Genomic DNA, 14,216 nt, shown 5'->3' on the forward strand with positions numbered 1-14,216 from the left:
TCAATGACTTTTAAACGGTACCACTCAGCCATTTTCATTGTTTACAATGAACGATTTAAATTGCTGTCACTCGCCTTTGTTTTTTGACGCTGGGGTTTGGAAATTTGAAGCGTTTCTTCTGAATGTGTTAAAACGCTCAAACTCGACTATTTTAAATAGACGCTGCCGATGGACAATTGGAATCATAGCCAAGCTAGACATCGAAGTGTGAACATCCTCGTCATGCCGAAGAAAAGTTTGAAGAATGCTGCAAATAAGTGTCCTGGCCGTGGCCGTGGACGCTGACGCAAGGACGATCCATTATACCGACGTCTTTCAGCCTATGAGTAACTTAAAAGTAACGTCTGTCGATGTGTGGCAACGATCGCGTAACGTGCCAACAACACGTTAATCATAGGTTAGAAATAAGTTTCGGGTACGCTAAACATTACCTCGGCGTGTCTCAACTTATGATTAACTTACAAGTAGCATGTGTTGACGTCTGTCAACGATCGCAGACCGTGCATACAACTTGTGGCCAGCGTAGCGAAACGTGTCATACGCCGGCATACGTCGTGAAATTTCAAGCATGAAAAAATTTGAGGACAACCAAAAAGTACAACGTTTAAAGCCAACGTACAACGACGTATGGCAGTGTTTTTCAGCGTGCTCTCAATGTTATCAAAACTTACCCATAACGTATTCAACGTGTGCCAGCGTTTTAGAAAAAAAATTCAAAAATCGGCATACGTTGGCTAAAACGTCAAGGTGTGACCGGGCCTTTACAGAAGAAAGAAAAAGATGAAGAGCCTGTCGTGAAGAGAACGTGCCGAACAGATGCCATATCGTTCAATTTTAAAGAACAATGTCTCATTTGTGGTGAAAAGTGTGATGCCATTCCAGAGCCAAAAAATCCATCTCGCTGGCGGCATGTTGTTCAATGCAGAACTGCTGATCGAGGACAGAATCAGGATACATTTAAAGATGTGATACTGAAGAACTGTGAACTGCGAGATGATGAGTGGGCTCAGCAAGTGCGACTTCGCTTTGAGGGGGCAGTCAGTGACCTGCATGCTGCTGATGCCCAATATGACAAAACTTGCATGTCTGTATTTTGTGGTCCTCGTAATGTCCAATCATTTGCCTCGAAGGAAAAAACAACCTGATGACGAAGCCTTTATATGTCTGGTGAATGACCTGTCAGATTATCTTTCTCACATTTGAAACTCAATACAAGTGCACGATATGTACCATTCACACAAGGGAGAACTGCTGTCGCGCAGGCAACTCCTGATAAGTCTTTCTGAACACTTTGGATCAGATCTTCTGATATTATCAGGTACAGGTTTTGCAAGCATACTCGTGTTTCACAGTAAAGCTTCAGGCATTTTGAAATTAGCTGCTAACGATGAAGATGATGACGATGCAGCCATGGCAAAGGTCACTAAACGTATTGTACGTGAATCAAAGGAACTGACACAGGACAAGTTCACGTATCAAACTAGAATTAACGTTGAAGATGTGCTCAATGATGCAAGTCCAACACTCCTGCAATTAATGTCTTCATTGACACCAAAGCTGGACTCAACCTTACAAGCAGGAATGGTGGGAAACATCGTCACTAGTCTTGTTACAAATAAACCAACGCCACTCCAAATAGCGCTAGGCATAGCAGTAAGAGACAAGTCGAAGATTGAGACTGTATGACTTTGGAGTCACATGTTCATATGATGAAACCTTGTGCTTCAAATCCTCTGCAGCTCATGCAGCTGCTAAGTGCCAAGAACTTTTGGGTATATCCCATAGTGGCTAGTTCAGGCAGCAGCAGATAATTTTGATGCTCGTATATAATCACAGAATGGTCTCCAGTCTACCCATGCTTTGGCAATTTTGCTCACCCAGGTACAACGTGATCAGAACATCCAATCGAATCGTGGCTCTTCCCATATGAAACGCATCAAGGAGGACATGATGGAAGACGTGTTACCCGATGTACCAGTTCAAAGATACAGAGGACCAAACAAACCTGACATGCCAGCTAATGTTGCCACGAAATCGCCTCTTCCTCTCAAGGTATTAGCGAGACAGCATCTTTCAGTTTCTAGAGCAAAGGAGACCGACTTCTTGCTCTTGAAAGCAGTAGTAACAGCATCTGGAACACCAAAGTTTAATGGCTACAACACTAGAAACTCGCGTGAAACTATCCGGGTAATTTCAGACGACACAGATGTATTCATATTGCTGCTGCATTTTTACCAACTGAAGGAACTGGCATGCAACCTTGTGATGGCTGGTACAAGTCGTGACAGATCGTCTGTTGACATCAAGGCAACAGTGCAGAAGCATGCACATATTGTCACCCAAGTTCTGGCAGCACATGTGGTGTATGGATGTGACAGTTGCCTACCTGTGGGGTATCGGAAAAGGCACAATTGTGAAACACCTCAAAGATGGTCGTCAATTAAATTATCTTGATGCAGAATTACCAGATGTCGTATCTGAAGCAACTGCCTTCTTTGCTGCTTGCTATGGATCCCAGGAAACAGAAGACATGTCAGCTATTCGATTTGATGTCTGGTCTTCAAAGATGGCTAACAAGAAGCTGACATCAGCACCAGAGTTAAAACCTCTACCACCAACCACTGTGGCTTTCATCCAACACGTTCTCAGGGCGCACTTGCAGGCAGCAATTTGGTGGGCTGCATTAGATCCAGACCCACCATTGATCGATTCAATGAGTCATGAATGGTCACATGAAGAAGTGTCGAGCATGTTGTTCCTTGTGTCTCTGCCTCAGGATGTTATCAGAGCTCCTGATAATGTTCTCAAGATGTTCAGGTGTGGACGCAGCTCAGTGTGACCCTGTGCAACGAATAGATGAAGTTTCTCTGCCGCCAGGCTCTCCTTTTCATTGTTCTGTGGCTGCCATGGTATGGAGGAATGTCAGAACGACCTAACAAAGTCTGTATCAGCAAGCGAAGCTGTGGAACTTGAGTGAACACTAGTTATTTGATTTATGCAGCTGTCTTGTAAGTGAGATTGAGTGAAAGAAAGATTGAGTGAAAGCAGAATGAAAGAAGTTAATCAGCAACCAATCAGTGTATTCATAGTTGATAGCATGTACAGACCCCTTTTTACAGCGCGTGCACTGCATACAATTGCACCGAGTTTTTACACCCGAGTATTTCAATGGAAATTTGTGAAACTAATGTGTTATATATTTGAAAACCATTAAATTTATTGCTTGACGGAAAAAAACGAAGAAACGCTCCCCTCTCATGTACGAACGAACGAAAGACGTCATTTCCGCCCACCATCACATTTCGCGCCAAAAGTTGAAAGCAAAGTTCTTATGCCATCATTCTTTTGCGGCTCCCTGCCACGCTGTATCGAACAATTTCATTCCTTCTGTTATATATAAAGGTGCTTATCACAATAATAACAAGATTTTTACATTTCAAATATTAAATATGCTTTTTAATTGTTTTTCAACTGAAAAAGCATAAATTGCATATTTTAACATTAGTGTACTCATTTGCTTCACCACACGCGCTGTATTGAAGGATTTCACTTGTTGGATTTGAATTTGTGTAAACCTTGCTTATTACGTTTATTTGGTTAGGTGTTAATATAATTAATTATAGTTTGTAATTACCTTATCATTGTATTACTCAACTGTACTGTAGGAAATAAAGATATACAATACATACAATATATACTGTTACAATACAATATACTGTTTACCACTTTAATCAGGTTCATATAGATTTTGGGCATAATTATGGCTGAAAATATTTCGGTCGATATTTTTTCAGTCAAAATATTATATCTAAATAGAAAATTTGCAATATAGACTATTATGAGTTGTATGGTTTATTTAAGCATATCAGTGTATTCCTTGACCCCCAAAACATAGGGTTTGCCACTGAAATTGGGTTCATATCGATTTTTGGCCGAGTTACAGCCAAAAAACGGTTTTGCTGGCGGCCATTTTGAATTTTGCTCCTAAAAAGAATTGCTCAAGCATGACAAAGTGGCATCACTCGGATTTGAGTTTAGTATAGTCTATGTTACCAGAATCTGCAATAAAATTGTGTATGTACTCCAAAACACACCGAGGATAAAATTCCAGTTCTGCATCCAGACTAATGGTGAATTGTTTTTACATCAGGATCCAACGTGGAAGTAATCTCAATACCAGGTATGTCCACCACTGGCAGAAATCACTGCATCATGTGAGCACTCAGATATGAGCATGGGGAATGGCATTCCACGAGCGAATCAGCTCCTGTTCCAACTCATCGAGGGTCTGTGACTGTCTTGGCAAGGTTTGAACGTGACGACCAATGACATCCCAGAGAGGATTTAAATCTGGTGAGATTGAAGGCCAGGGTGTCATGACAAGATTGCTCCAAGTTTGAATTTCTCTGAGGAGCAAGAGCATTATTGTGGATCCATGCTGAAGATTATTCCTGGTCCATGTCGTTGAAGGGTAGGCAACACATGTTGCTGTAATATCTCATTAATGTATCGATCTACCAACAGATCTGGATACGGATCAGGTTAGGGTGAAAGGTTTCATCTCAACCACCCCATATCATGACATTTCAAGTCCAAAAGTTGCAGCTTACAGAAAACAGACTGGGGCATATCGCTCATTGTATCTTCTGTAGGCCCATGCATGCCCATCATGTCTTTCAAGGAGAAACCTTTATTTGGCACAGAACACAACCCTTGTCAATTGTGTCCGTGTCCATCGGATGTGCTGATGTGACCACCGCAAGTGTGCTTGGGTGTGTCGCGGTGCCAGTCTTGGATGCAGAACAGGAACATGAGCACAGATGCCTGCATCATGGAGACGCCTCAAGAGTGTTGATACTCATCCTGTGAAGTCCAGAAAGTGTGCTTGCAGTGCTCTGAACAGTTTGGGACCCATTGCGTAGATGAGTCTGCTGAGGTATTGGTGCTGAGTTAAGAGTCGTTATCCTGGGAGGTGCACTTCTTGGGATATCTCATATTGATCCAGTGGCTTTATAATGTCTTCTGAGGTCATAAACAGTTCCTCTCCTCACGTTAAAGATCCTGGTAACATCTTTAATCGAAGATCATGCTTGAAGGTGTCAAAATATTTGATTCCTCTCATATTCTGACAGACATGCAATTGTAATGGATTGTTAAATCATCTAATCGGTGTTTTTTTTTCATGATCCACACGCTGGTGTCTCAGAAAAACCGTTTTGAATTTGCTCAGAATGCCTCGTGTCACCTCTAAAAACCTAAGGGTGCATGAGTTGCACGTGCTTAACGAATATGGTGTGAGGCAATTGCATTACATGGAAACTTGCAATCAGGTGTTCTGCACATCCCTCGTGCCAGAAAGGCACTTGGAATGAGCGGTAGAACAGTCCTTCAATAATTACATTATCAACTAGAGGGGGAGCACTCGGGAGAGTGCAAAACCTCCGCCACCAATACTACTGGGTCACTCAAATGAACCTTATATCTTATTCATTAAATATGTCAACAGTGCTGACAGAGTTATAGTTCTTTTCTCCAACATTTTTTTTTGGAGGGGGGGGGGGTTGGAAATCACTTAAAACATGTAAAAACGCAAAAAAATAATAAAAATTTTGTTGAAAAAAGTTGCAAAAATTTTTTTCTCTAACTATTTTTTTTGGGGGGGGCGTTGGAAATCACTTAAAACATGTAAAAATGCAAAAAAAAAATTTTTTTCTCAAACTTTTTTTGGGGGCGGGGTTGGAAATCACTTAAAATATGTAGAAATGCAAAAAAAAAATTTTCTCTAACAATTTTTTTTTGGGGGGGTGAGAAATCACTTAAAACATGCAGAATTGCAAAAAAAATTCTCTATTTTGGGGGGGGGGTAAAAAAAATTTGGGGGGGGTTGGAAATCACATAACATGTAGAAATGCAAAAAAAATATTTTTTTTCTAACAATTTTTTTTGGGGGGGGGGGACCAAGTCCAAAATTTAATGGCATGATCCTTGGACCATACCTAACCCCCCACCAGGTTTCGTCGAAATCCGTCGAGTTTTTCCGTAATACTGCTCACAAACAAACAAACAAACAGAAAGGGGTGAAAACAGTAACCTCCATTAATCTTCGAAGATGGCGGAGGTTAATTATACATGTTCAGCGTTTTTAATGGCAGAGAGTATATCGAGTGACCTCCAGGAATAATTATCGATTTTCCTATTACGTATATTAAACAAGATGCAGCATCCATAGAGCCTTTAGATAAAGTGAACTTCTCCATAAGGTGGAAAATTATTCTTTGGAAATTTAATTGCATCGTGATATGACCCGACCAGCAATATCTGACATCCCTCATCCTTACTATAATTCATGGTCCGATGTTTGAGTGTTTGTCATGCGACTCCAACAGTTCTGGGCTGATTATATGCAGACTTGCAACAAAAGACAAAAGATCGGCATGGTCCCAATTAATGTATAGGTCTCAGAGGAGTGGAGGGGTTAATGGGGGGGGGAGGGGGAGAGGAAGCAAATTCTCTATATGAACGTGTATTGTGTAGCGCTGCTTCAATGTGGGAGAGGGTATTACAAGTCTCCACCATTTGTAGTGCAGTATTCCTGTCCCCACTTTTTAGTTTGGCACCTTTTAGAAGTTATTAGAAATAATTAGATTTCAAGCAGGTGATTCTCCTTTACTTTGGAAATTAACTTACCTGTGGTGAGTTGCAGGTGCCTGCAATATAAAAATCACTCATTCAACCAGTTTGAATGGAGAAAAGGAGTCATTCTGCTGTTTTGTGTCACCGTGTGTACCAAAATGAGCATGGAGAAAAGAAAGAAATAAAACCAGAGAATTGTCTGAGGAGGTCAGACACAAGATTGGCACCAAGCATGGCCAATCTCAAGTTAACTTGTCCATCTCCAGAGACCTTGATGTTCTTGTGTCCACCGTACGCAATGTTATCAGGAAGTTTAATGCCCAAGGCACTGCAGCCAACCTCCCTGGACGTGGCCGCAAGAGAAAACTTGGATCGAAGATTGCAGCGAAGGATTGTTCGAATGGTGGAGAAAGCACCTCGATCAACTGCCAGATTCAAGCTGACCTTCAGACACAAGGTATGACAGTTTCAACTCGCACCATCCATCGCCAACTCAATGAAAAGGGGGGTCTGAGGTAGGAGACCCAGAAGGACCCCACTACTAAGAAAGCCTGACTGGAGTTTGCCAAAACGCACCTGTTCAAGACAAAATTATTCTGGAAGAATTTCCTGTGGACAGATGAGAACAAATTAGAGCTTTTTGGTAAAGCACATCATCTCTATATTTACAGAAAACAAAATGAAGCCTTCAAAGAAAAGAACACGTGTTAATGTCATTTCTTTGAAGACAGATCTCCTCATGTCTCTGTTCCCCACTGTTTTTTCCTTCCCTCTCCCACCCCTCTTGTCTCCTGCTTCCCTTGTTATACATTATGTGTGTTCGCTCTCATACGAGTCTCGACATTGTATACAAAATAAATTAAAAAAAAAATAAAACAACACCTTCCCGAGAGTCAAACATGGAAGAGGTTCAGTGAAGTTTTGGAGTTGCTGTGCTGCCTATGGCAATGAATGCCTTGAATGTATGCACGGCATCATGAAATCAGGAGATTGCAAAGGCATTTTGGAGCGCAATGTTCAAACCAGTGTCAGAAAGCTAGGTCTCCATTAAAGGTCATGGGTCTTGCAGCAGGCCAATGAGGAAGTAGCGGAAAGGGAAGCGGGGGGGCGGGGGGGTAAGGGGAGGGAGGCGGGGGGGAGGGAGATGCTACTCACGATTAATTTAAATAAACTCCACACTTTCAAAGGTTTCCTCCCCCCCATATAAAACAAAGTGTGTATTTGTCTGTCCCCCTTCACAACGATGATTTGAGTAAGATTTTAAAGGCCAATCTTTTAACTCGATCGTGTGTTCAGTCAAGGTTTTTTCAAAGTTCACCTATTTTTTCAAGGCTTAAAAAAAAGAAAAAAAAAGGAGTAACTTCGTCTCTTCTATTAGAATTGGAGACGGTGGCTTTCAAACCGAGCCGCAAAGGAGGTGTACAAAAGCATTCCAAAAATACCAATAAATACAAGGCATAGCATCGGGAGGTGAAATTTGCTGCACCTGATGTGTAACACAAGCAGAGTAAAACGAGTGTTCATTTACGTCCGTAGGATGTCTAATAAATAAAGAAATATAAGCACACCTGAAGCCAGGCCGACACTTCAGACTTTGGCATCCTCACGAGGCTGGACCATGGAAACGAAATGTCCCATAAGATAAAGAAAATAGGATCACATTTGTACATGTAGCCTTATAAAATAACGGTTTTTTTTCTTGCTATGAAACCACATTTTTCAGTCTCCTTGAATATTTTGAAAAAAATAACTCCAACCTGTCATTTTGACAAACTTTTGTACGACTACTAGCAAGGGAACCCAGTGTTGCCCGGCACATTTTTTTGTGGGGGCATAAAACACTTCTCTCCACCCACTAAGAAATGGGGTCGGACATCATTCAATATTACCTTTCACATAGGTACAAAAGTTTAAGCACAATAGAGAGATTTAAAAAATGGCCCCTCATGGACCCTTGTCAAACTCACAATCGCGCAAGATTTGCAGAAACCCCATGGAATTGCAACTGTCAATTGTGATCATGACCATGAGACCCGAAACCAAGAGATCGCAAAATCAACTTCACACATAAAGAAATGTACTGTACCTGCAGGGTGGTCACAGGGTCCTGTTACTCTCACTCCCCCCCCCCCAAATCATCATCATCATCATCATCTACCCTGGTACACAAGGAATCACAAGGAAATTAGACACAGGTGGAGGCCAGTCAGCCCATCAAGTCTACACCACACCAATTTATCAACACCAGAGCAAAATGTTTTTATTTTTCCTTTCCAGAGGAGGGGGCATGGTCTTGGGTAAAAAACACACAACATCAACCTCACAACAGGGACATTCCATGTCAAGTGTACACACCCTCCCGACACTAATACCTCATTTTCTCCCCATATGTTGGTCATTTATTGACTTGGGTGAAAAAACTGAAAATACCAACTTTTAGACCTGTGCATGCACAGGTGGAAAATGGATGTGCATGTGGAAAATTTATGTACAATATACTGATATAGTGTATTGGAAATCTTGTGTTCAAATATTGTGCTATGTATTGTGGCGTATTGTGTGTCCAGCACCCGAGTCCCTGAACAATAAAACCATCATCACACTTGAACCCATTGAGATCCCATTTTCATTTATGCTGAGGTGTTGGAGTATATGAGGGGGTATTCTCACACGAAAAAAATCGGGACCATCAGTATGGCTGGGGAGCGGGGGCCCAAGGTCAAAGGGCGCCCAAAACTATAACTTTTTGGATTACTGTTTAGGAGTGATTTTACTTAACGCGATTCGAAAGATCTTGCTTTTACGACAATTTTGAGACCAAGATCAGCCAAATCGAACCACTACCACCTGTGATATGGCCTCTGGAAGATTGTGGGGCAGCCGGTGGCACCCAAATTTGGGGGGCCCCTAAAATGGGCCCTAATGGGCCCACAGGTCTAAAAGTTGGTATTTTAAGTTTTTTCACCCAAGTGAATAAATGACCAACATATGGGGAGAAAATGAGGTATTAGTGTCGGGAGGGTGTGTACACTTGACATGGAATGCCCCAACACCCCTTGAAGAGACCCCCCACAAATAACAACCCACACACATGCACACAATCACCCATCAATGTTAAAACGACATAAAAGTCTTATCAACATCCCCATACCCCTCTATCTCCATAACTTCCAGGTACCTATCTAATTCTAATTTAAACTTATCGACTTTTTATGCTGCCATGACCTTTCCAGGGAGACCATTCCATGCATTAACTACTCTCTGAGTGAAAGTCCCCTGCCTTGCTACCATCTTAACTCTCCTCTTATTCAATCTCAGGCTATGGCCCCTGGTCCTATCACTGTCTACTCTTGAATAACTCATCTGCACTTATTATATCTATACCTTTCATTATCTTAAACATCTCTATCATATCTCCTTGTAACTGCCTCCTATCTAGTGTATAAAACCCTGTCTCCTTCAGCCGCTCCCCATAGCTGAGTCGAGCTAGGCCCAAAATCAATCGAGCAGCCCTGCGCTGAGCCCTCTCTGGCATTTATGTCCTTCTAGAACTGTGGTGACCAGAATTGCACGCAATATTCTAAATGTGGCCTTCACTAAATTCCTGCACAATGTTAACACCAACTCTTTTGATTTACTAGTGCGTGCCCTAACGTGCGTGCCCGTACGTGCTAAATAAATAAATAAAAAATAAAACTTTAAAACCGCGTGCCAGAAACAACAACCACACAGGCCGTTCCTTCGCTCTCGCGTGCAAGTACGTGCGTGGCCGTACGTGCAAAAAAAACAAACAAAAAAAAAACTTTCAAATAAACACACAGGCCGTTCCTTCGCTCTCGTAAACAACGACTGGATTGGGGCATTGTGTTTATCTATAAATGTGCATAATAAATCGAGAAATTATTAGAATACAGTAAGTCATCACTATCCGGAAGTCCGTACGTTGTAACCCGTAATGGGGAACGCGCTCTAACTTGGCCATAACTTGGGAACCACTTGTCCGATTAATTTCAAACCTTGAAAAGGCAAACAAACAGAGATTGCTGGAATAATTATAGATAGAAGATAGATACTGTGGGTGCAAAACGCCAAGCAACGTGTCCTGTCATTGGTAACTGGCACGCCCTTTCCCCATCGGCAATGCCTACGCAGCAACGTGTCCTGTCATTGGTTTAGGAAATAAATGGCCATAACTCGGGAACCACTTGTCCGATTAATATGAAACCTTGAAAAGGCACATACTCCGTTCCCCAGCAATATGCCTGGCAAGTTTCAATTAGATCAGACCAGTGGTTGTCGAGAAACAGCGGTCACACACACACACACACACACACACACACACACACACACACACACACCCACACACACACACACACACACACACACACACACACACACACACACACACACACACACACACGCACGCACGCACACACACACGCACGCACGCACGCACACACACACACACACGCACACAATCCCCCTCTGAATACAACCTAAAACACTATTTGCTTTACCTATATCTGCCTGGCACTGTGCTGCCGATTTACCTCCCTATCAATTACCACCCCCAGATCCTTTTCCTGGGTGACACACTCCAAAATTACCCCTTACATCCTGTAATCTCTATTTCCATTGTTCTTTCCTATCCCCAACACCTTACATTTGCTCAGGTTAAATTACATCTGCTAATCTTTTGTCCAATCTGTGCAAGTATCAATGCCTTCCTGTATCTGCTCACCAACCCCCCCCCCTGCTTCCAAGCTTTGTGTCATCTGCAAATATGGAAAGTCTACTCTTCACCCCACTATCCAAATAATTGATGTAAATAATGTAAAATAGGACCACAGGACCTGAAGCTGATCTGGGCCCTGGCCTAATGTTGCATGGAACCCAAATTTGGTAGAATTCTGACTGGTGGATCGCGTGAGGAAGATTTTTGAAGGAATTTACACGATTTTCCCAAAAGCTGAATGTCTGCCATTTCGACACACCTCCGGTCATGTTATCAGTTTGACCTCCACAATTTAACATCCCTATCATGGTCTAATGTTGTTACCCAAATTTGGTAGCATTCTAACTGCTGGGTCTGAAGATTTTTGAAGAAATTTTCTAAGTTTGCCAATTTTCCTGACTTAAAGTCATATGACCAGAACAAGCTTTGCAATTCCTGTTACCAGTCAGGAGGGGAATGTTGCTACAAAATTTCAGCCAGATCGGCCCAACGGTTTGGCCGGAGAAGTCGAAAAAGAAGACGGACTGATGGTGCGCGATGACAATACCTTATCTGGAATGTAAATTCCAGATAAGTTAAAAGTAATGGTCCGAGTACTGATCCCTGAGGTACCCAACCACTTACATCCTCCCACTCACAGCCACTCTTTGCTTCCTACCACAAAGCCAGTGTGCAATCCAATAAGCTACCTGACCAGCCACTCCACAAGCCCTCACATTGGCAAACAACTTCCGATGTGGTACCTTATCAAATACCTTCTTAAAGTCGAGATATACTATGTCCACTGGTGTTCCATCATCCACCCAATTAGACAATGCTTCATAGAACTCTAAAAGATTTGTAAAACAGAAACTACCTTTGGTAAACCCATGCTGACTACCTTTAATTAGTTTACATATTTTCCCAAGCTGTTCCTTCACTTCCTCCACTCCAACCTGGATCCTCTGTAAAAGCCCTTCCTCACCTCCTTGATAAATACTCTCAGCTATTGGCAATTCTCCTGACTGTTCTTGTATAAAAGTTGAAGAAAAATACCTGTTTAATAAGCCTGCCATATCACCTTCATCACTAACCACTCTCCCGGTGCTATTCCTCAATGGGCCCACACTGGTACTAACTTGTTCTTTTCCCTTGATATACTTAAAGAAAGCCTTGCTTATTGTTTAATATTCTTAACCATGTCCTTCGTATACTCTCTTAACTAACCTGTTTCCTCCGATAGTGATATAAATCCAACTCCAGTCCTGTTATTTTAAACCTAATAAATTCCTTTTGCTTTCCTTCATCGCAGCATTCCTAATCTCACTGCTCAACCACCCTGGTCTCTTTCTTCTTCTAGTTTTACACCTCATTGGAATGTACTTACTCTGTCGTCGTGACATCCGTTTCATATATACTGTACTTTAGTATTTATGACAATAAAAGTTTCGTGTATTCATAGTTTACATTTATACCTCTTGTGTGTTCATTGTATTAATTTATCAGGTTCTGCGGAGGGGGGTAATGGGACTTTGTGAACACCCTGTATATTATTGGCTAAGAGGCATTGTAAAAGTGTGACCTTAGAAGTGGAATTAGATGATGTTCGTCGAATGGAATGTGCCGTCAATGTTTCTGGGTGAAGTTTGACTCTGATGTATAAATATGGTGCCGTTGAGGAAGAAGAAGGTGTACGGCGAACTTTGACCGCTTCTGGAAGAAGTTTTTTTGTATTTAAATGTCCGGTAATTGTTCTGTATTTCTTAATACGTATGTGTACTTGAATACAACTGTCATTAATCAAAAAGGCTTCGGCACTATGCAGCGATTAAAAAGAAAAACAAAAAAACAAAAACAAAATCCACCCCCCCCAAAAAAATATGAAAAACAAAAAAAAACAAAAACAAAATCCACCCCCCCCACCCCAAAACAAAAAGCCATAACTTTCTTTTTTTTTTCAAAATTTTCTAATTTTTTTTTACCCAAAACACTCCACGACACTCAATGACAAAACTCTGAAAGTTTGACGAAGATCCGTTCAGCCATCTCCGAGAAAAATGGCGGCAGACACAGACAAACGGCTTAAAAATACGTCAATCAAAAACCACAATTTAAATCTCATCCGCTTTACAGATTTATTTATTTATATCTACATATAATAACGTTCTGAAGTAATGAACGAAACAGACATTCCTCACTCTGTGAACGGGAGAGCGAATCCGCGGTCTCCTTGGTGACGAAACGTCGTAATTCCTCGGACGTCCCCGACTCCCGTCCGGTCGTCGTTTCGAATTGTTCCCAAGGCCCGACCTGTTGGCCATTTCCCGAGAATGATAACGCAGGTCCGAGCGCTTCGCCGCCTTCCCGCATCGATCCTCAGTCGTCCGCTTGATCTGCGGGAAGTTCGAGCGGGAATGGCGCAAAGAAACGTCACGGCGCCTCCTCTGCTCGCAATCCGACGGCTTGGACGGGTTCCCGTAACGTGCTCGAAGCATGACTGACACACGATTCACCTCACACGGCGCTCGGCCTCATGTACCGAACCGCACGAGCTCAGCGGATGGCGCACTCACGGAAAGGGCCCCACGATCAACCACTTCCTTTCGAAATTACAATCTTCACTTTGAGGCGGATTACTTTCGCTTGTTTTATAAATTTAATGCCTATTCTCCGATCTACCGACGTCTCCTTTTACCATCCATTTTACCTCATCGATGTCGCTTTACAATTTACATGATCCAACGCAGAAGACCAGCCCTAATGTATGATCACTTGCATCGTTACACCGCCTATAACGATGTGCTGTTATATTATCCCATTACTGCTTGTCGCTCATAATTTAAAACGACAGAGCATGGACAAATAATGT

General features: G+C 42.1%; 1 protein-coding gene across 1 annotated transcript in view; it reads right to left on the reverse strand.

Annotated features, from left to right (window-relative positions):
• Window positions 1-13,938, reverse strand: part of LOC147014168 (uncharacterized) — a 70,264-nt gene extending 56,326 nt beyond the window's left edge. Inside the window, exon 1 of the mRNA XM_085851894.1 lies at window positions 13,546-13,938. Within this exon, the coding sequence (XP_085708020.1) occupies window positions 13,546-13,842 (297 nt within the window). The 5' untranslated portion in view covers window positions 13,843-13,938. The remainder of the gene's footprint in view (window positions 1-13,545) is intronic.
• Window positions 13,939-14,216: the final 278 nt, after the last annotated feature.

Source organism: Eptatretus burgeri, chromosome 13 (assembly GCF_056783735.1).
Source record: "Eptatretus burgeri isolate ZD-2024b chromosome 13, Ebu_testis_v1, whole genome shotgun sequence".
NCBI classification, from domain to species: Eukaryota; Metazoa; Chordata; class Myxini; order Myxiniformes; family Myxinidae; genus Eptatretus; species Eptatretus burgeri.